The sequence below is a fragment of the Cupressus sempervirens genome, chromosome 5 (assembly GCF_028749045.1).
Source record: "Cupressus sempervirens isolate cs-2001-9-10 chromosome 5, ASM2874904v1, whole genome shotgun sequence".
Classification (NCBI taxonomy): domain Eukaryota; kingdom Viridiplantae; phylum Streptophyta; class Pinopsida; order Cupressales; family Cupressaceae; genus Cupressus; species Cupressus sempervirens.
This window is the reverse complement of record NC_143122.1, coordinates 101,768,876-101,793,341: the sequence shown is the minus strand read 5'-3', so window position 1 is coordinate 101,793,341 and position 24,466 is coordinate 101,768,876. Positions and strand designations below refer to the sequence as shown.

The following is a 24,466-nucleotide window of genomic DNA, read 5'->3' as shown; positions in this document are numbered from 1 at the left end:
CAATAGTCCCTGTTGGGGGGTTGTTTTAGATTGATAATGAGTAGAAGGGAGGAAGGCTGATTATCCCTGTTGAAAGGTAATTGAGTTGCAAATAATTATAAAATGAGAAGGGTTTGGCTGTGCAAAACCTTGCTGGGGCCAACTGAGGAGCAGATACAAGAAGGGTATCACATAGGCAGAGCAGGTACTGGTGCAGTACAGGGAAGGCAGCACATGGGTCTGTAGAGCATGGACAGATCAAGATTGCAAGCAGGCATGGGTGGAACAATGAAACATTAGAAACATTAGCAGTGAAAATATCAAACACATTAGCTACAATAATATCAGGAACCATAGCCACAAAAGTATTGTAAACCAGTCACGAAAAATTTAGCCAGAAACTTAGTGAGTACTTGTGGTTATGCACTGCAAGTTGCATGTCTTGACTCAATGTAACTTGTCTGTGAGTATAACTGGGAAAATTCCTTGCGGCACACAAACTCAGAAGTACTTGCAAGTTTGGCAAATTTTAAATCTGTGTTAAACCATAGAGGGACTAATAGGGTACAAAAATGCATAACCCATTGTTGTTAGAATGTGAGGTTGATGCAATTCATGTTGTTGTCGTCGATGTCAACATACCCGATGCTTATAGGAGGTTCACTTATGATCTGTATTGGTTGATGTGTGTACCGATATACTTGGCTTATTGGTAGTTGTGTTCATCGAAGGATATGCTTTAAATGTTTTTCCTTATCCGTGTCAGTGATGGTTCTATTTAGTGTGCGACATATGATGGAACATTTATTTGGGTTATAAGTCCTATTTGGAGAGTGTCCGTTGTGGTTCAGCCCTAGTCGTTTTGTGATGCTGTTCATATCTGTTGGTACCAAAAGTCTTGGGGATGATATTGCTTGTTGGCATGTGAGAGACTTGTTCTAGTGAGTGAGGTGGTCCACGTTTCATTCCTTACCACTGTTGGAATGCTTTAGTGTGACCTATTCCAAATTGGTTTAGGCTGACTTGGTTGATGGTATCATGCAGTATAAGAAGAACAATGATCTCAGTTGATTCGGATGCATGCATAATTCTTGTATGCGAGTATATGCGAAGTAAATGCGAATCTGACAAGGAAGATTTGTGTTGTAAGCAGATGCAATCAGTAGCAGACTGATATATCATTTCTGTATTGCTGAGTGTTGGTGACAGCGATCTCAGTGGTGGATTCAGTCTCAATTCTCATACTCTAGCAATGAGCCAATTTGTATTGGCAGTTAGCCATATTCATATTTGTAGTTAGCCATGTTCATATTTTAGGACAGAAAGCCAAACAATAGTGAGCAAACTGGCAGTGAGCCCTTGTAAAAATCACCTTAACTGTTGTTCATTTCATAATTAGTTTTTCTGTGGTTTTTCCCAGTTTGGGTTTCCAAGTAAAATTCTGGTGTTCATTGTGTTGATATTTTTGTGCTTTCTATTAATATCTGTTATAACTTTCTAAATGTTCTAAATATGTACCGAATCAGTAAAAGTTGAAGAAAGTGTTGAATAATTGATTCACACCCCTTTTCAATTTTTAAGCTTGTTCAACAATTAGTGTTAGAGCTTAGTTCCTTGGTGAAGAGCTTAACCGTTTAAGGCAGATTCTATGTTGCACAAACTGAACATGCATATGTTTAATGGATCTGACTACAGTTCATGGATAGAAAAGATGAGAGGATATATGATTTCAATCAATTTCTCTACCTGAAAGCCTGTGGAGACAAAGTATGTGTTTCCTCATAATGGCCTAAATACTCAAGATGAAATCAAAGACTATGAGGAGAATGAGAAAGCAAGGTATGCAATTACTAGTGCCTTATCAAAAACTGAGCTAAATTTATTGAAGATTGCTTATGATGTTTGAGAAAAGTTGAAAGAAATTTATGAAGAAAATGATACGGTTATCTAAGAAGTTAACAACTAAGTGTCACTATGAGAAAATGAGAACGAAAGAAGGTGAAGACATCAAAAGCTACTTTTAGAGGGTTGAGAAAGTAGTGAATGAACTCAAGAATCAAGGAGGAATATCACCAATGAAGATAGAAAAGATCTTGGTGACATCATTTGATAGCTACAGTGATAAGAGTCTGGCTGTAGAGGATGTTTACTAAAGAACAATTGTTTGGCACTTTGATTGCATTTGAGTTAGTTCGGAAAAGATAAGAGCATATTTGAGAAAACAAATAAAACAATGAAATCAGAAGACCCTAACAGTGATGAAGATTCAAATGAGATGGAAGCAAACTTTGCAAGGAAGTTGAAAAGAGGTACTGACAAATACAAAGGTATGTTACCTCTTAATTATTTTAGATGTGGAAAGATTGGTCATTTGGCTACTAGGTGTCCGGAGAAAGGTCCTAGGCAGAAATCTAAGAAGTTCAATAAGAAGGCTTATTTTAGAATCAGACTTGGGAAGTTGTACCAAGATTGGCTGACAGGAATGTGATTAGTACAATTTGGGTGTACGGAAACAAGCTAGATTAAAATGGAAAGGTAATAAGGATCAGGGAAAGGTTAGTATGCAAAGGTTACACTTAGATTGAAAGTATTGATCTTGGTGAGACTTATGCCTCTGTTGCCTGAATGGTGGTGGCCCAAATATTCTTAGCTATTGCAGCATATGAAGATTTCAACGTTTATAGATGGATGTCAAGTCGGTGTTCTTGAATGGAGAACTAGAGGAGGTAGTTTACATTGAAGAACCTTAAGGATTTAGGTCACAAGAGGATCCGAATGCTGTGTGTAGATTGAAGAAAGCATTATATGGTTTGAAGTAGGCATCGAGAGTCTGGTATGGTAGATTGGACAAGCATCTAATTGGATAAGGATTTCAAAAAGGATCAATAGACTGTATCCTGCATTACAAGATTTGTTTAGACCAGATTTTGATTGCCGTAGTTTATGTTGTTGACATTATTTTTGTAGGAAAAGATGACTTGTGTAAGAGGTTTGCAAAAGAGATGCTAAAGGAATTTAAAATGTCTATGGTTAGTGAGTCGAATTTTTTCCTTAGATTGCTAGTAAATCTGTACAATAAAGAGATTTTCATTTCTTAGTCCAAGTGTGCCATGGAATTGTTGAGAAAGTTTGGCTTGGAGAGTTCTAAATTGGTATGTACTATTGTTGATACTGGATGCAAGTTGACTAAGGAGGATGAGTCACCGGAAAGAAGATGTAAGTAAATATAGGTGATTGGAGGATTATTGTACCTGACTGCTACTAGCCTAGGTATTATGTATGTAGTATATTTGGCAGCCAAATTTCAAACAAGAACCGAATGAATCACATTATAGTGGTGAAGAGGATTTTTAGATATCTTAAGGGAAGATGAGAGTTTGGATTATGGTATCCAAAAAGTTCACATTTCACGCTGACAACTTATATTGATGCTGATTGGGCAGGTTGTTTGGATACCCAAAGAAGTATTGGTTGGTTGCTTGGTTAAGCAAGAAGTAGGATTTTTGTAACATTATCAACTGTTGAATCAGAATATGTTGCAACATCCCCATGTTGTACTTAGGTGTTGTGGATGAAACAAACTTTGAAGGATATATCATATAGATATAGCTTTTGATCAGCCGATTTCAATTATGTGTTATAAAACTAATGCTATAAACATTATAAAGATCCAATGTGACATTTCAGAATGAAACATATATCTTAGATATCATTTTTTGAGAGAGAAGGTATTGGTGCTTTCAAAGGAGCAGATTGCAGATATATTTACAAAACCTTTGTGCAGGGATACTTTTGAGTATCTCAGGGGAAGTAGGGCTTTTTGCCCCTTCCTAGTGTTCACTAAACGCACGGGTGCATTGGTCCAGTGAATTGCATGCTTATTCTTTTCTGGATCAATGCTTGACAAATTCCTGTCAGGGGGAGCATAGTAAGAGGGGGTTTAGGCCCTTTGTTATTGTTGTCAAAGGGGGAGTGAGGAAACAAACTTTGATGCTGATATCTTATAACAGTAAGTTGTTTTCTTTGTTATTGATAAATGTTACCGTCAATGAAAAAGGGGAGATTGTTAGAATGTGAAGTTGATGCTATTCATGTTGTTGTCATTGATGTCAACATATCCGATGCATAGAGGAGTTTCATTGATGATTTGGTCATTTTTTTATATTGATTGATGTGTGTATCATTATCCTTGGCTTACCGGTAGTTCTGTTCACTGAAGGATGTGCTTTAAATGATTTACCTTATCCATGTTGGTGATGTTTCTATTTCGTCTGCAACATATGGTGGAATTTTTATTTGGATTCGGTCTTATTTGGACCATGTTCATTGTGTCTTGGTCCCAATAGTTATTGTGTAATACATTGTTCATATCCATTGGTAATGAAAGTTTGAGAGATGGTGTTGCATATTCGCATGTGCAAAGCATGTTGTATTGAGTGAGGTGGTTCATGCTTCATTCCTTACCACTGCAGAAATGCTTCGGTGTGACCTATTTCAAATTGGTTTAGGCTAACTTGGTTGATGGTATCAAGAAAATAACAAGAGCAATCATCTCAGTTTATTAATATGCATGCACAATGCTTTTATGCGAGTATATGTGAAGTGAATGCAAATCCAACAAGGAAGATTTGTGTTTCAAGTGGATATAATTGGTAGCAGACTGATATATCATTTTTGTATTGCACAGTGTTGGTGACAGTAATCTCAGTGGTGGTTTTCAATTCTTAAACTCTAGCTTGACCAATAGTGAACCAAACAACAGCGAGCAAACCAACAATGAGCCCTTGTAAAAATCATCTAAACTGGTGTCCCCTCATCTATTGTTCATTTCATGAGAGTTAGTTTTGTTAAAGTAACTAAGATCGTTTTTGCAAATGTATTTTCATTGCCATTGTAATTGATGATTTTCAAATGTAGATTTGGATCTTATATAAATATGAGAGGAGACATGTCTCTTCAAGAGACATGAAGAGACATGTCTCTAAAGTTAATCACCATTTAGTTTATAAATAACTATATGTATAACTCACTTTTAACATATATATAATATTAATATATTAACCATATATGTAATATAATATAATATTATTATATAATAATATATAATGTATAATATATATTATATTACATATATTATATATAATATATATTATATATACAAGATACTTATCTTAAGGATGATTTATCATCAATGAGGTAGCTTTAATAAACTCAATCCAATAGAGGCTACAACAAAGTCATGGCCCGTAGCTTATGTAAATCATAGACATACATACATACATACACTCATACATATATATTATGATCTCCGCTGATATATAACACAATCAATCGATGTTCTCTCAGCCGATAATATCATTGGTTTAATCCAAACAATATACATACATACATACATATATATACATACATACATACATACATACATATATAAAACTAACTATGATGAACATCTATCTGGAAACATAAACACAGATTAGTATACTAGATAAGCATCATTTACTTGTACATACATACATATATACATACATACATACATAACTAGCTATGATGAACATCTATCTGGAAACATAAACACAGATTAGTATACCAGATAGGCATCATTTACTTCTACTGATGCTAAAACATTAACACTCCCTCTTTAGCAAGGGAGAAGTAATACACCATTTGGATTTTAGTATAGAATACCTGATCACTTTATCTAATCTTCACACAATGAAATAGTTATAGGCAAGATAACAAAAATCACCAAGTTATGAACACTATCATAATATACATTATAATCTCTAATTGTCTGAAACAATATCTAGAGTTACCGTAATGAAAATGTTACCTATGATCTCTAATTGCCCGAAGCAATGTCTAGAGATGTCCATAGTAATAACATACAATTTTTTATTCATGATCTCTAATTGCTCGAAGCAATGTCTAGAGATGTCCATGATAATGACATGAATTCGTTATCTATGATCTCTAATTGCCCAAAGCAATGTCTAGAGATGTCTATAATAATAGGCCTATTATTTGCAAGATCGTCACCTTGCAAACAATTACCTTTTGTTTGTTTGTTATCATGGTGTCCAACAAAATCCGGCCCAAAGAACCATGATAACAAGTCTATCATTTACAAGATCATCATCTTATAATGGTTACTTTTTGTTTATATATGTCAATGAAAAATCGTCACCTTTCATTACATATCATATGTGACTTAGTAACTACCATGAACCTAGTCATAGGGTGGTACAAAAAAGGGTTTTCACCTTATATTTCCCTCTCATAGAGGAGAACGCATTACAGAGAATTTCTGTTTAGAACTTTTCCTCATAGAGAAGATATCATCCACAAAGGATTGTATCTCAAAAATTTCTCCCTTTGAACATCGATCCTGGGAAGTCAAGTCCTGATGTTACTTCCTCAGAAACTCTCTTTACCCAAGGATACCTGTCAAACTCATCACTCCCTCATGATATACGTAGGAGTAGGCCCATCAACATCATACAGTCAACCATATGTATTTCTATACTCCCTCTGAGTATCAATCTTCTAAGCTCCAGCATTGCCTTCGAAGAAATGTCATACTCCCTCTTAATGTAGAAGAATCTCATGATCTTAATCATAAAAAATGTTTTCTTCAAGAGCCTCAGTTTATCCATCTTAATCATCAGGGTCTTTGGAACTACTATCATTAGGTTGAGTCTGCCCAATATTTGGTAGCATGTATGAAGTATCGACCTTCTTTTCCTGTAAGTATATCCTCAAACATAAAGAAAAAGATCAAAGAAAATAACCCTTATATTATTTATAGAATTACAAATTAATGAATATATAAATGTAAAAGATACAAGTACTTATCTGCCCATGAGGGTCATGGAATATCTCCCTTTCTAAGGATGGTTCAAGTGGGAATGAAACATTGCCTATTATTCCCCCCCACAATGTAAAATTCTCACTCTTATATCATTGAACACTTTTGCATCACATCAAATTTGAGGACTTCTTTCTAGGTTCCAACTTGCTCTTTTCATCCATTGACGCTCTAAACATTCATTAAGCTTAATAGTAGAAGCCAACACAAACTCGTCCACAATACACCAATATCTTGATTGAGTATGATTGTGCCACTTGAATGACTACAACTCATATGTCAAGTTTCATTTCTTAAAGGGAGACTCATAGATAGTTTAATTTAAAGTCACAACTTCCTTATGATGTACACAACGGGTAGGTCCATTCACATAGTTGTAAGAATTTCAGTCCTCTTGACATAGTTACTCTGATACTCCCACCCCTTTTGGTGTTCTTATCAATGTTTGTCTTCCTTGTTAAATTCTATGCCTTGTTTATGTTTTCTCTTATTCTCCATTTGTACGAAGTCAAAGGGGCATGGGCTACTATTTTGTTATGTAGGTTCTATGTTAGCTGCTAGACGCATACCATTCACTATTTTCTCCATGCTTCGGTGACACTAAGGCCTCATATATAATTCTACTTGTAATGAAAGTTCATTCTCTACTTCCCAAGATGTCTGGAGAGTATTGATTTTGGTCTGCTCCATCTTTGATCCTCATTTTCTACAGGTGGACTTATTCTGGGAATTCCGCTGATCTCTCTTGCTTGTTACCTATGTATATGGCCTCCACCAAATATTTTAATTGACTCAAATTTAATCAATGTTCCCTTGCAGCATATTATGTATGGAAATCACTGCTTCAAAAATCTCTATTATAATGTTGATAAGAATATGATGTTATATCCCATGTTTGCTAGATATTATTTCTTCGGTTCATTTCAACATCTTAGGAGTCCACAAGTTTGATTTTCTTCTCCATGGATGCTTCAACATTGCTTCAGTATAGTATGGTTAGTGATTATGGAAGACAAACTTGAAACTTACCTTTTAGGGTCAACAGATTTCAGACTTTATAAGACTTGTTGCATTGTTTCTACTTCATAAGTTATTCACTTTCGCTTGCTCAAACAACACAGTAATGAATTCTCTAGTGACTTGGTAGTGATCCATACAAAGTTCGTTGACAAATAAGTGAGAAAATTCAAGATTAACCTGAATAGTGTTTGATATCAATGCCAGTACTGAGTCTTACTACTGGGAACAGTGAGAGTATAATTTGTTTGAGATCAAATGGAAGAGGTGCTTAGATGTCTTGAATGGTTAACAAGTTCTTTAGGCATTTGTCTGGAGTTGAAGTACATAGTGTGTGCTAGTAATTATCCATATTTGATTACTTTTCTCAGTTTCAGTGTAAAGGAGGACAAATTTGTATTTATTTGTTTCCTTGGTCATTACTGCTTTGCTCATAAATGCATATGTGATTGGATTTGGCATTGGCTGAACATGGCTTCTTTTTATATTGCTTCAGCTATTTGAGAGAATATCATTCTTTTGGAAGAGAAGAGATATTATTAATTTGTCACTGTATTATGCCTTGCCATCATTCGTGCTAATGCTTTTACCATCGATATTACTTTAATGGTTATTGTACAGCTAGTATGCCTTTACCTGTTCGCATGATATATGAATACAATGTATATATTCTTCTCTTTTCCTGTGTGTTTCTACTGATGGGATGGACCAATTCAATGCATATTTGTTCCAATCAAATATTTCCTGAAATCTTAATTTTATTTCTCTTCTCATTCCAATCACGTGGCTTCTGCACCATACACTGAGGTGACGTGGCCTGAGAAACTTCTGTTAGTGTGGTCGTTTCTTATCTATTAAGATCTCTTTATTTCTCTTTGCTCAAAAGAGGGCTCTATGTCGTTGCTTAAAAAAAAATTATCGATAGTGTTTTGTATCTCTCCTTCATCTTTACTATTTGTTTGATCTGGACAAAGATCTTGAATTGTGCTTGCTGGAGTTATCTCTTTTATTTCTCTGATTTCTGTAGACCAATAACTATTCCTTTTTACATTTACAGCCCAGCTCTGATACCATGTTAAAGTAACTAAGATCGTTCTGCAAATGTATTTTCATTGCCATTGTAATTGATGATTTTCAAATGCAGATTTGGATCTTATATAAATATGAGAAGATGAGACATGTCTCTTCAGGAGACATCAAGAGACATGTCTCTAAAGTTAATCACCATTTAGTTTATAAATAACTATATGTATAACTCACTTCTAACATATATATAATATTAATATATAAACCATATATGTAATATAATATAATATTATTATATAATAATATATAATGTATAATACATATTATATTACATATATCATATATATATATATTATATATATAAGATATATAATGTATACTATATATTGTATATATATAATATATATTATATATACAAGATACTTATCTTAAGGATGATTTATCATCAATGAGGTAGCTTTAATAAACTCAATCCAACAGAGGCTACAACAAAGTCATGTCCCATAGCTTATGTAAGTTATAGACATACATACATATACTCATACATATATATTATGATCTCCACTGATATATAACACAATCAATCGATGTTCTCTTAGCCGATAATGTCATTGGTTTAATCCAAACAATATATGTGTGTGCGTGTGTGTGTAACTATGATGAACATTTATCTGGAAACATAAAAACAGATTAGTATATCAGATAGGCATCATTTACTTCTACTGATGCTAAAACATTAACAAGTTTCTCTGTGGTTTTTTCCCAGTTTGGGTTTTCACGTAAATTATGGTGTTCATTGTGTTGATGGTTTTTTGCTTTCATGCTTAAAGCTGTTACAAGCTTCTGAATGCTTTAAGTACCTATTGAATCAATAAATGTTGAAGAAAGTGCTTGTGAATAGCTGATTCACCCCCCTTCTCAATTATTCAACTGCTGCATGAAAGAATTGTCAAAAAGATTGCAAATCCTGGTATTTAAAATTCACATTTAAGTAGCAAAAGTATTGGTATGCACTTTCAAGACAATGGTTCCTTCCCTGAATGAAGTCTTTTCAAAATGAAAGCAAAACTGACAGCTCAAAACAGTAGATATGTTTGCCAGTGATGCTGTGCATGATGAATAACAAAGTAGGCCTTATAACTATAATATAGAGGAGCAACTTTGTGGAGTAAGGCTATTGCATCACTTGGTTTATGGATCTACTTGAATGATTCTGTGAATCTGCCATATTGATGTTCATGTTTGATTGATTTATAATGGAAAGCAATTCCTCCAGTCTTGATTTGCATCATTAATGTTTTGAAACTTAGGGTTTTCTAGAAATGTTTACATTGTACCCTTTTGTGGAGGTCTTGAACTTCAATCCCTATGCCAAATCTATTTTGATTTTTCATGCATTGACTAGTTTACTTGCAATTTGTGTAATTTAATTTTGTTGGCCTATTTCCCAGGGAAAATCTAATGGAGCAATTTATTTAAATTCACCATTTTCAAAGAAACAGTGCAATTATTTCTGCTTTGTTTCATTGGAACTGATTTAATGGGTTGTTCAAATCTTTGCAGGTAAATGCAATATTGAAAGAGCTTGAACGGGAGAGGGAAATGAAGGAAAAGAAAAATCGATCAGCAAATAGTGGACTTGAGAAAGACAGACAACAAAGACAGATGAGATCAAATCCCGAAGAAGAGAAGCATACAGAATTATCAGAGGATGAATGGGAAAGTGATGAGGATGATGGAGATCTCATATACATACGATGATTATCACTAGTCTCTGGATTGCCCACTTTTTACAGCAGGTTGTTGAGTGTTGTATTGTATGAAAAGAAAAAATGGCTTTTATTGTCAGAACCAATTGTGACCGCCATTTTACTTGATGGGGTGAATGCGAAACTGGTGCTAAAGCATAATTAAAATATACTGTACAAATTCTTCACGAGTAAATATTATGATCTCTCTCTTATGCTCTTGGTTGTTTTAGTAATTCTATCTGTAATTATCCACGTTTTCACAATATAGAGCTTTTTCTTGTATTGCCTTCTTGATTGCATCCCTTTGTGATACTTTCTCCTTCTAAAAGCCTGACCTTTACTAGTCTAATTTAATGTGCATGCCCTAGTTTTAACTCTTCTATGTTTGTACAAAAGCAAATTCAAAAAGGGCAAATATATTGAGTGTTCCTTAGACATTGGAAAAATATGAAATTCAGTGCGGATTGCAGTCCATCCCTTAGATTACTGATCCTTTTAGAGGTGGTGGTTGGGGAAGGAAACCATTGGCTATGGGATCGATTGGCCCCAGACTTAGTTGTCTTGGGCTTTGTTTATTTGTATTTGTGGTGCCCTTGGGGCTTGAATTTTAAACTTCTATCCTAATGTTTAACTGTAACTATGCTTAATTTTATTATGTAGCTAACTCTTTGGCTTTCAGACATTTTTGAAATCCAATGTGTACTTTTGGTGTATGATTCCATTCCACCCCTTTTTTATATGATCAGAATTGAAACAATTTCTTTCAATAAAAAAGTTGGTAAAATAAATAATCAAATCATACACCAGTCTACTCTGCCCATTTAAAAAATATGATTAGCATTGATGAGATGTTTTTCAAACAAAAAATTACAAGAGATGCGTAGTTCAAAAACCAAAGCAAATTATACACCATTTTATTCTGCCCATTTTTTATATGATGGGCATTGATAAAATGTTTCCCAATGTTTAAAGTGCAACAAAATTTTAAGATCATTTGGAGGGAAACTTAAATTTAAATTTGTGGCATATCTCATGTGGAGTGGTGGTTGTAGTTGAGATACAAAAAGGAGTTATTAGCGTCTCCTTCTGACTTTGGGGGCTTAGCTACTATGTAAGTGTCAATATCAGAGGATAATCTTTTCTGCTTAGTTGATTTCAAAAGAATTTGCAAATGTAATGAGAACAAAAATCTCTATTGAATTGTGTTGGATGCTTTATGCTGTCAAAACACATTTGCTGGGCTGTAATGCATTATAAACTATTAATTGGTCCTTACTCTTAAATCAAACAATAAAAGTGAATTAGCACGCATTTGCTTGTATGGTTGCTTGTGAGACTGATATTTGAAGGGTACCGGATTTTAAAGTAAAAGTGAAATGTTTGCCTGTTTTACAACTGTTGATGTATTGGCTAGGAAATGGATCTGATATATGGAATCACCTTTGATTCCTAACGTTAATAATGCCAATAATCATTTAATATACTCAACGTGGTGAGAAGCCCTTCGAAATAAGTGTGGCAGTGAAAAATGAAAAGCTGGCCAAGATAGATTTTTCCTTTAGTAAGGCAGTGGATGGATCTCCTGGTAGTGTTCAGGGCTCTCTATAGCTTTAAGGGTTTAAGCTGCGTAACTAGCATTTGTGGTATTTTGGAATTTATTGGCTTCAGTCTATTTAAATGAGTCGTTCTAGTGCTGTTAGTGTTTGAGTGTAGCTGCTTGTTTACAGCTGTCAATCACCGTCTCATTGCTCTTGGTTGTGTATCGTTGTTAAATTTGTTCGTATTTGTGTAAAGTGTTTGGGCCTTTTCAAATGCACCTCTACTTGAAAAATGACCATTACCTTTGACTTAGTGTACTAGCAATTATTCCCTTAATTTTGCATGTTACATTTACTTAGTTTTTATTAACAAAACATAATCCATAGTTTATATTAACAAAACATAATCATATTCCATCTCAAGCAAAGCTGTAAAACACAAACAAAGATGTGCAAAACAAATCATTTTCTACCGTCTCCTATCCAAGTATAGTTCTTGCACATGGGTTCTTAGACTTAATATATTTGGTCTTAGGTCAATAGGTTGAGTCATTGAAGAGTCTGACTCTTTTCTTTATTAGTAAGCGACAGAAATACTTCATTTGCTTTCAGTCTGTTATTTTGCATCTCTTCCGGTAGTATATCCATTTGTCTAGGGGGGGATTAGTACTTATCAATTTCGACAAATCTTACTTTGATCTCATTACATTTTCTATACTGTTCACCGATAACAATTTCAGGATTACTGATATGCTGAAAAATTAAAAAGCATAAAGTAAATAACAGTAATACACAAAGATTTGTACAACCACAATACATGAATTTTTGGTCACGTAAAAAATTTTGGTCAAAGGGAAAAGTTGTGGTGGGGATGATACCCACAACTTCTTCGGTGCAGTAGAAAAAGATTGCCTATTAGGGCTTATAATATTGTCACCTTTTGAGTGACTCACCTAGTAAGGAGTGACTAATATAATGTGAGTTGTATTATTAGCCTATTAAGACTACTCTATAAGGAGATTTCATCTTGCCTATGTGGCATTCACCCGGTTAAAAGATTACAACAAGTTCATACACAAACTTAATAACCTTGTCAAAGACTACCTTGTTAAAGGATTTAAAACACCTAGAAAATTCTTGACTTGATATTCCCTATCTCCAACCACCCCGCCCCCCCCCCCCCCGCTCTTTCTCTCTCTCCCTCCCTCCCTCTTTCTCCTTCTTCCCCCACTCTCGTTGCTTTTCTCTTTTTCATCCTATTGTAGTTAATCCTTATATCTAATTTTCCTTCTTAATTCCGTTGAGCTCATTGTGCAATCTCAACCTTTGATTCTAAGGTTCATCCTTCAAGCTTTCTCCACAAGCTGTTTTTCCATGTTGTAGGTTGTTATGCAAAACTTCCTTTGTTCGATACCCGATTTCCTATATTTTCATAATAGTGTTTTCTTTCCAATAACTCAACATTATACTAATAGCTATGACTTCATTTCGGTAGTATCTTGTATATAGTGATAGTGCTTTGCCTTATAGGTTCTTTGTCTCTTTGACATCAATGGCAAAACTATGTAGATATTGCCAACAATCTCCCCTCAAAACTTTGTTATCCCATGATTTCAAAAACCGTCCTATTTTTGTAAAATCTCTTTCAAAATTTGTTTTGTTTTACTTATGTTCTCCTCATGTTTGCAGTCTTGTTGATGTCAAACAATTACATTCATCTCCCCCTTTCTTGGTTCATCATTCATCTCTCCCTTTTCTTTTATCGCGATCAATGCCAACTATCATGCCAAATGATATATATACAAAGATGTGGAAATTGGAATTACTTATAACTTATTAATGATAGATGTAACTGATTACCTATATTTAGCAAAAAGGTATTGTAGGTATCATTTAAAGCTTTGAGACTAGTGATAATTTGCTATAAATAAGATGTTAGTTTCTCAAGGCTGTCTACTATACATGATTTTGGCAATGGTACAATTCATTCAACTTCAACAAGATTAGACTTGGTGATATTTGTGTCTGAGGTGATTGAACCTTGCAGTTCTACAACTTTGACAATGATGTGCTCTTTTACAATTGTCATTTCCTGTTCTTGTGACACTAAATCATGCATTTCCACTGAATGTTCCATAAAATTGGACATAGAAGGTAGTAAAATTTTGTTGACTCGTTATTCACTATGTACACTGATAATGCTTGTATTGATAGCTGCAGTAAACATATCAAATTGTAGAGTGTAGTATACATAGTTGTTGCCTCAGTTAAATTTCCTTCAAAGAATTAATGATCTAGTGAAGTTCACCCTTCAGTGTTGCTATTCCGGCAAACACTTTTTGCGCGATCTTGTCATCGACCTTCTGTGTTGCTTCTCAGGCAAATTGTTCTTCAAGGTCTGTTCCCGATTCATCAATTTTATCAAGATAAAATTTTCAGTATTTTTTTGTAGAATGTTATTTATTTACAATGATCTCTATCTTTGGGCTTCAGTTTCAAAGCATCTTGTCTTAATATATCAAATTGTAGATATCACTATTTGGATATCTTCTTCTTCTTCTATCTTTCTTTTTCATTTTCCTTTAGTGTCAATCATTTCCTTATTTACATTCTAGTCCTTCTTCTTATCCATCTCATAATCTTCATCTTCATCTCCCTTCTCATTATGTTTATGTACCTTACCTTTGGTATATTGATTTGATTCTCATTTGTCGGTATTTCGAGTAATTTGTTGAGAGTTGTCATATTTTCCTTTTTCCTTGTCACCAATGTCTTGTGATTGAGTACCAATATCATCTAAATCTTGCGGCTTCTCAATTAAACCTTCTTGATTTGTAACTATTGGTTGAACTAGGGGCGTGTGCTACTCCTAAGTGATGTAATGTTCTACTCTCGTGTTTCCAATATTGCTTCTTGGGTATGCATGGCATTGAGTACCTCCTTTGTTGACAATAGAGTGTGGCTTGGTAATTCCATAATTTGTACTAACAATGCGCTTGTTGATGTGTTATCTTGTTGGTGAGGTTCCTTCTTCTTAGTGGTCTCCTCTCCTTGTACAATGTTAATGGTGGTAGCAACCTTTTCTTCTTCTTTGAGTATAGCAACTTGTGCTAAGTCATCATGTTGTTCCAACTCTTTAGTAGATTCCTCTAGGTTGTCAGTAATATCTTCAACAATTATGTCTTCTCTATCTGATAGCTTATTGGGTGCACAAGGTGCATTGCCAATTAGTTAATTTATGGTATGCATTGCCAATTAGTTAGTAATATCTTCTTGGGTATGCATGGCATTGAGTACCTCCTTTGTTGACAATAAAGTGTGGCTTGGTAATTCCATAGTTTGTACTAACAATGAGCTTGCTGATGTGTTATCTTGTTGGTGAGGTTCCTTCTTCTTAGTGGTCTCCTCTCCTTGTACAATGTTAATGGTGGTAGCAACCTTTTCTTCTTCTTTGAGTATAGCAACTTGTGCTAAGTCATCATGTTGTTCCAACTCTTTAGTAGATTCCTCTTGGTTTTCAGTAATATCTTCAACAACTACGTCTTCTCTATCTGATGGCTTATTGGGTGCACAAGGTGCATTGCCAATTAGTTAATTTATGGTAAAGGCATTGTCTGCATGTGACATTCTTTCTTTTGAGTAGACTTGATTTTTCTCTTCTTGAAATACTTCGTGCCATACATTTTTAAGATCTTCTTGTAGTATGTGCTCCTCATTTAAAACCATAGTAGTTAATGTCTTCATTCTGAATGTTCTCTTCTCTTTCCATAAATATTTCAATATCATTCTAAGATAGTTGTGGAAATAAATATTTTAAAATCCATTTTCTCAATTCCTCAACTCTATGATGTGAAGAGTTTCATCTTATCTAAAGTCTTGTATAATTCCTTTGGTACACTATCCACAACATCTCATGGGTTTTTTTTATAATCTCTAAAATGCTTAATGATTGTATCTTCAATCATCTTCTTATCATGTTCGAGTAATTTGGAAAAGGTAAAGGAATTAATTATCCTGATTATTCTAGTATTTGTTATATACTTTTCCATCTCTTGGGAATCTATAGGAATCTTATATGTTTTGCATCCAGGCTTCTTTCCCCATGAACTAACTTCCTTCTCAAGTTCTTTGTCAACTTTCTTGCTGATGACTTGTGGAGTCCTTGACTGACTCCTAGTGGTTCTTCATTCTCTTGCTAGGACTTGTGATTTCCTTCCTTTAAATACATTCCATTTGGTATTTTTTATCACTCTTGCTTTTTCCTTCTCTTCTTTGACAGTTACTAGAGTCGTTATCTCAATATCCTCTTTGTCACTGCCTTGAACTTCTTGAGTGGAAAGTAGGTCTGATGACTCCCCTAATTTTCCTTCATCTTTTGCCCTCTTCTTCTTCTTTGCTAGTGTGGCTGGAAGTGGTAGAGGTTTAGCCTCTTTACTCTATTCTATTGTTTCCACTATTGTGCTGGTGGCCCCTTCACCACAGTGATCTATATGAATTTTTATAATTTTCTCCTTCTTCATATTCTCAAGTAGCTTCAATTCCAAATTTATGCTTTGATAGGCTTTCTTATATGTTCCATATCATTTTGTAACATCTTTAGGAAAACTCATAACATGGTCAACACAAATAATGACCTCTTTCTTAGTTACTTCATAACCTAATGCTAACACCCAAGAGGTTCTGGGTTCCACTGGTTGAATCCTAGAATAATCAGTGTCTACCAAGAAATAAATAGAATCCTTGTACTATCCACTACTGATTCTAGTATCTGATAACATGCTTGCATTCTAAGTTGGAATTCCTTAAAGTAACCCCACATGACTTATGCAAATTCTTCTCCTAGTTGTTCTTTAGTATAATCATTGATTTGATAGATTATGGGTTTATCATCATTCCACTCCACATTTCCAACTCCAAGAATCAATTTCTTAACATAAAGGTACATGGAAACAAGTAATGAGCCAAACTTGATATCTTGTTGACAATCCTTCTCATGTTCATAGACAATTGCAACAACAATACCTAATAAATCAAAGACTTCATTTAGCTTGGCTATTTCATGTGTTGTCCATACAGTAGTAGCAAACAAACTATTGGGTTGGCTAGACTAGTACACCTTGTACCTTATAATCATAGTAGAAAAATGAGTACCATTGTTCTTGACTTTATCAACTTGCATGGCTCTCCCATCTGAGGTATTTTTTGTGATTTTCTTTAGCTCCTCCATTTTACTTACACGAAGGGAACATTCTTTCCCTTGTGTCGATAGTCTAGTGAACTTATGAATAATTTCCTTTTTGGATTTTACCCGTTTCTCCCCATCAATCCATAAATGTCTGTCATGCACATGACTTGAAACATATCTTATCCATTTTTTTCTTAAAGAATTTAAGCATGTGGATCATATGTGTTAGACCTTGAGCTTCCAGGTGCTTGAACTCATTCTTCAATACCCCATCCTCTCATAATTCTTTGTTATACATCTTCTCTATCTTTGCATCTCCCAATATGACTATTTTGTTGTGAATAAATGTTCTAATGTCTTTAATCAATAATACCCTTGGTGGTAATGGGGACAATGCTCCTACTTTGTCTTTGTCTACAACCTTCAAAGAGCATGGGTCAAATTTTGGTTTTGGTTTCTTCTTAATGCTAAAATTCGAGAATAAAAAATGTTCTTTCAAAAATAAAAAAAATTATGTAGCTTCTGCAAACTAGGAATCAAAACACACTTCAATTGCTTATGAAAATTTCACTGATAGATTTTTGCAATTGATTGCTCTTAATTCTTTTAGGTTTTCTTGCTCAATGATAGCTTCATAAAAGTAAGGTGCCAAACAAATAGACTTGACATATATTTACTAACCAAAAATTGTACAAGTGGCTAATTAGGCAATAAATGCTCCTTAAGAGTAACTTTTCTGCCAATAGACATTCTATCCATCTGATAATAATTTTACTTCACTGAAGTTCTCATTGTCTTCCAATAACAATATTTTATACTGATAGATGCATGCTTTCAATCTAAGTAAAATAATAATATATAACTAATGCATAATATGATATTAATCTTATTCTTCTCATAAGGGACAAAATAAATTTAACCATTTCTTATAGGTCTCCAAGTACTTTCTTAGTTTGATGACATATCTTCTCAACTTGAGTTTGAAGAATTGTTAATGAATGTCTTCCTATCTTTTTTTTAACTCAAATGCGCTTCATATTTTTTTAGTTGGTTCTTGATTTCTAGTTTCTTTTCCTTTATAGCTATCACTATTCACTTGTCGGTCCTATAGTTCTTTGCTATATGACCATACGTATAATAGACGTAACATGATACTCCTATTGATCTCCATGCTCCTATGTTACCTCTTAAGCATCTAGACATGTAATTCATTTCTCTATGTCCAAAGTATCCACAATTGTTGCATATGATGCTTATCGGTTTCCTTGTTGGTGATGCTCTAGATCTGCAATGTTCAACTTTGTGACCAAATTGATTGCATGTTTAATAGCATCCTACAAAGTTTCCTTCTTACGAAATGTTATTTGCTTTTGACCTACACTCACTCTCTTTCTTTGTGTCCATATTTGTTGCAATTATAGTAGTAACCTTTAAAAGGTGTGCTCAAAGATTCCCTTCTACAAGTGTTTGATGTATGACCAAACTTTCCGCATTTGTAGCAAATAGGTTTTGTAGGTTTCTTATCCCGCATATTGACTGATTTGTTGATTTTGTGTAATGGATCTTCTGATACCGATTTGGATGATTCATTGATTTCAAATTTGTTATTTTCGGTGTAACCAAGACCAATTATGTTGTCCGATCTTCTTTGATTCTTTAACTATTCATTATTCCTTTTCATGCTTATGTCAAATTTTGTGAGTCTTCTTTTCCAACCTTCAGATTATTTTTCAAATCTTCAACCTCTTTTCTTAGTTTTCATTTTTCAGCAAGTATTTGTATGTTTTCTTCATTTGTCTTGTTATTTTCTTGTTGCAACTGGAGAATGATGTTATCTTTATCTCTAATCATTTTTCCCAGATTTATCTTATCAACTTCAAGGCTTTCCTTTGCTTCTTTGGTAGTTTTCTTTCTTTCGATTATTTTTTCATCCTTAGGGCTTGGATTTCAAGTTCCTTTTGGGCTTCATTCATATTTTCGTCCAAAGTTGTGTTTCTTTCCATTAGATCCATGACTACTGCATCAAATTCTTTAGAATTAGTACGATAATTCCTCAAGATATTCAAGACTCATCTATAAATGCTATGATAATTCCTTTCATTTTGAAAAGAAGGCTTTCAACTTTTTCTGTAGATCTTCATTTTGTGCAATTTCTTCATCCAATTGTTTTTCCTTCCTGTACCTTTCTGTTTCCTAGATCTATTCTCAAATTGTTAGGCTTTCCTTTTAGAGAACCAGACTTTGATACCAATTGTTAATTGGAAAGGTTACGTATAGGGAGGGGGAGGGGGTGTGGAGGGGAGAATCAATACTTATCAATTTTGACAAGTTTTACTTTTATCTCATTACATTTATTGTACTTTTCATCAATAACAATTTCAGTATTACCGATATGCTAAAAAATTAAAAGCATAAGGTAAATAATAGTTATACACAAAGATTTGTACAAGCATAACACATGAATTTTTGGTCATGCATAGACCTTTGGTCAAAGGGAAAAACTATATTGGGGATGATACCCACAACTTTTTCACTACAGTAAAAAAAGATTGCCTGTTAGGGCTTACAATATTGTCACTTTATGAGTGACTCTCCTAGTAAGGAGTGACTAATAGAATGTGAGTTTTATTATTAGTGTATGAAGACTACTTTGTAAAGATATTTCTTCTTTCCTATGTGGAATTCGCCTTGTTAAAGGATTTACAACAAGTTCATACCAAAACTTAACAGTCCTATTAGAGAGTACCTTGTTAAAGTATTTAAAACAACTTGTAGAAAATCAGTTAGGATTCTTTACAAGATAATTGATCTAATTATGCTTCCTTCCAAGCTCAAAAGATCCTTTCAATCACTTTTCTTCTCAACTCTCTCTCTCTCTCTCTCTCACACACACACACACACACACACACACACACACACACACACACACACACAATTGTAGTTAACCCTTACATCTAAATCTCCTCCTTGATTCTATTGAGACCATCATACAATCTCAACATTTGATTCTAGGGTTTATCCTTCTAACTTTCTCCACAAGCTATTTTTCCATGTTGTTGGCTATTATGAAAAAATTCCTTTGTATGATACCCGATTTCCTATATTTCAATAATATTATTGTCTTCTTTTTGATAACCACATTATGTCGATAGCTATGACTTCATTCTGATAGCATCCTATATATATCAATATTACTTTTTCTTATAGGTTCTTTATCTCTTTAACATCAATGAAAAAACCATGCATATATTATCAACATACTTCCAATTACTTTTGAAATTCCTTCCTTGATGGGGAAATCAATTACCTCTTCTATTATAAGACAATACTTACTATTTGTTACAAATGCACATTCAAACATGTTATGGATGCACATTAAATCACTAGGGATAGATATTATCTTCATTAAATCACTAGGGATAGATATTATCTTCTTTTGGGAGGAGATTCATGAGGGGAGGAAAGGAGAGTGCAACAAATTGTGTGGGATGATGTGGGAAAGAGATAAATGGAAATGGAAGTGGTTTTAGAGGAATAAAAACTTCAAAATGTAAGTGACTAAAGGGAGATGATTTTGGTGGAATTTGAAGACAAATAAATTTATTTGGGAAGAAGAATAGAGAGAGGTGGAGGGATTGGATGACATGAGAGATGGCACACAAAGAGGCAAAGAGAAAACATAAATGAAAAATTTTGGGGAGAAAAGGAAGAGAGGCATCAATAGAGAGGGGATAATGTGGGGTGGGTTTTACTTATCTATACACATCTATAGTAGTAGCAACAATGACATTGATGATGGAGGGAAGCAAGCATAATCATGGAAAATGAGTTCATTACCAAATGAATGTGGAGGTTGCAAATGGAAGGAGCAAAAGAAGTTTAGACAGTGAGTAATTATCTATGCTAGAATGCCCTCCTTGTGAACATGAAAAACAAGACTGGATAACGTTGTGAAAAAAGATGGGCGGACCAATAAAATTAAATATTATTTTTGACTATAAAAGTGGCAAAACAATGGCGCTTACCCTAACAAAAGTAGGCAAAAATGACCACTCATAACTAATTGATCAAAAACATGCCACATAACATTAAACCTTTTGGTGCAGAAGACTTGATTTTACCAAATTATTAATGTTCATGGTAACTTAATAGGTGTAATTGAAAAGGAATTATAAGTCCATATTAATGTGTAGAGATATATACTAGATTTCCTTGTCCTGATTAGATCATAGTTGATTATTCTAATCATGTATATAGGTAAATTTAATAAGTCTTGATTTAATTATGTATAAAATGGTCATTTTGAGAAACCAAAATCTATATAATTTATGATTATGGATGGGTGAGTCACTTCTAACGGCATTAAGTTAGAGACCATAGATCATTAATTTTTCTTGTAAGCTCAATATTGCTCAAAACATAAATAAAATTGTTTTTGGACAATGGTAGGTATTGAGCACTTAACTATAATACATGTTGCCTTTAAGATTTATTAGGCATGCAATAGATAAATTTTTTCTTTTCTAATTAGAATAAATAAGATCTAAATGTTGAGAAGTTGAATATTACAAAATAGATTGAGTATATATTTTTATATTATAAATTAAAAAGTATAATGTTTTCACCTACCATGAGTATGACTATGGTAATAATTATACTAAAATAAAGTTTAGAATGTATTATTTTACAACTTTTATAGATTAGATGATTGTTAGGCTACCTGATGCTAGGGGGTTCAGTCAACAAAATTTGGTAGTATAATATGGTTACAATACTTTATATCCTTGGATTGTATTGCAATCTTTCATTCTTAGAAGGGAGTTAAGGTGTTATAGAGAACTTGTCTGACTCATTAGTCTACCATTTTGTTATCTAATATTTGTAGCATTTAATTATGACTCTCAAGTGCAAAATTTTATGTAGTACAAGAACTAAATAATATATGAATAATGGGTTATACAATGGGGAAATTAAAATAAGAATGTAATAATATTATTACCAATAATATTATGAAGAGTATATCTTATACGAAGACATCAGGCTAGCATTTCCAATTATTTAGATTGTGGCTTTAGTCATTTTTATTCCAATTTTCAAAAATCAATATATGTCTTCGAGGACAACACACAAATTTGTGCAACCTTATTAGGTTTATGTCATATGTTTTTATGATACTTGATATCATTGAACCATATTGTAGTGGGACCTCAGTCAAAGCCTTGTTGAGGCTTTTGCAGTAATCTTATGTTATATCAATATTATGACCACATGATATTTATTGACCTCAATAGTGGACTATCATATGAATTTTTATGATGATATGCTTCTGTATGAATCATGGCTAGGGAAAGTATACAAATATGGTACAAGACCTATGAAATTTTCAATAAATGTGATATTGAAAATATTAAATCAAATTTTATATTGAGAATATACCAAGATACATGTAATCATGGACCATTAGAAATTATGTTGAAGTGATAATGAATGTAATAATAGCCTTTAATATCAAATTGTTCTCTTAGGACATGGTATATAGAATGGTATTTGACCATTTGGGGAAATAATTATATACAAATACAAGATATCTATTATCTGTAGAGTGTAAGAATCTCCATATTGAATCTATTATATAAATTTTGAAAGGAATTCTTTTCCTATGTGTTCATGTAAACCAAGGTTCTTTCATGTTGAGTAATAAGTTTAGCCCCTATGTTGATAAGGAAAATCTTGGATGTTCAAGATAGTTTATAAATAGTACTAGGTTGAGCTTAACAAAGGATATTGATATCTTTAAGGAAAGTGTTATACCAAAAGATGTTAGATAGTGTAAAAATTCCCTATTTTTTCAAACATTAATGAATACTAGTAATTGTTTATGAGAATTGTTTAGGAGTAAGAAATAGTATATAAGGGGACTTTGGTTATGAGAACTTGTGTGTAGGTATCCTTTGAGAAACCTTTCAAGGAGAAATACATGTGACTTTGATATGTTTGGAAGTAGGTGCATAGGTAGTCCTTGGGTGAAAGATGCTCATATGACCTCAACTTTGTAGGTGAATGATTTGGGGGAGGCAAATCAAAGTATCCATGATTGTTTCAACTTGCTTGACCTTTCCTCTTTGATATGATTCAGAATAGGTTGAAATAGTTATTAGAAAGTCATGAACGAGTTAAGAGAACTTGATAATTCTCTCAATAAATTGTATTTAATACACAATGTGCTTCTAAATAGCAAGATGAATTGAAGAGGCTAATTTCCTTATAATTCATTTTCTTAAGATCATATGTTGAGAGAAAGCCATAATTTTTTGGTTCTTAGTAGTTGTTATGTTTTTGTGAGATTTAATATTGTCCCTTATAGTCTCCCAATTTTCTTGATGGTGAAATGCTTATCCATTTAGAAAACGTTGTACATCTTGTTATGTATGATGCTCATAAGTGTAAATGACCAAGATATCTATGAAATGATAGGAAGCCAATGGATAATGATACTAATAAATGTTTGGGTTATACTATAAGGGATTAGATGGAACTCAGTTTACAGAGGTTAAGTTTTCAAACTTGGCTATCTTGAATATACTACAATAATATTTAGAAAGTTGTCTCGGAGTATGCTAATAGTGAATGCCTAGAGCTACTATTATATCTTTTTTAATTAGCCAACATTAACCTAGTTCATGGAGGTGAAGGATTGCTAGAAGTTATTTGGGATTTTATATGGTAATGATTGCATAGGTAGTTTCCTTACCTTGAAAGTAACATTAATTGGAGCTCTTTTATTGAGAGGGTTAATTGGAAATCATCTATAAAATGTAGGTGATAAATTCCAAGTGTTACTTGAGATTGTGAAGAAGATAGCCCACAATGGTAGCTCATGTAGGAAATACAAAGACAATAATGACTGGCTCCTATAAGAGTAATAAAGAAGACAATGATTGGCTCATATAGGCATCATAAAGATAATGTTGAGTGGATCATATAAGAATCACAAAGACAATAGTAACTGGTTCATGCATGCATCATATATAAAATATTGATAGGCTCATATAAAAATCATATAGATTATAAATATTGGCTCATATAGGTGTCACAAAAAAAAAAG

At 33.4% G+C, this 24,466-nt stretch overlaps 1 protein-coding gene across 1 annotated transcript in view; it reads left to right on the top strand.

Annotated features, from left to right (window-relative positions):
* LOC149554764 (ribosome-binding factor A family protein) overlaps positions 1 to 10,855 on the top strand; it is a 62,839-nt gene extending 51,984 nt beyond the window's left edge. The window contains exon 3 of the mRNA XM_089828793.1: positions 10,451 to 10,855. Coding sequence (XP_089684919.1) covers positions 10,451 to 10,648 — 198 coding nt within the window. The 3' untranslated portion in view covers positions 10,649 to 10,855. The remainder of the gene's footprint in view (positions 1 to 10,450) is intronic.
* Positions 10,856 to 24,466: the final 13,611 nt, after the last annotated feature.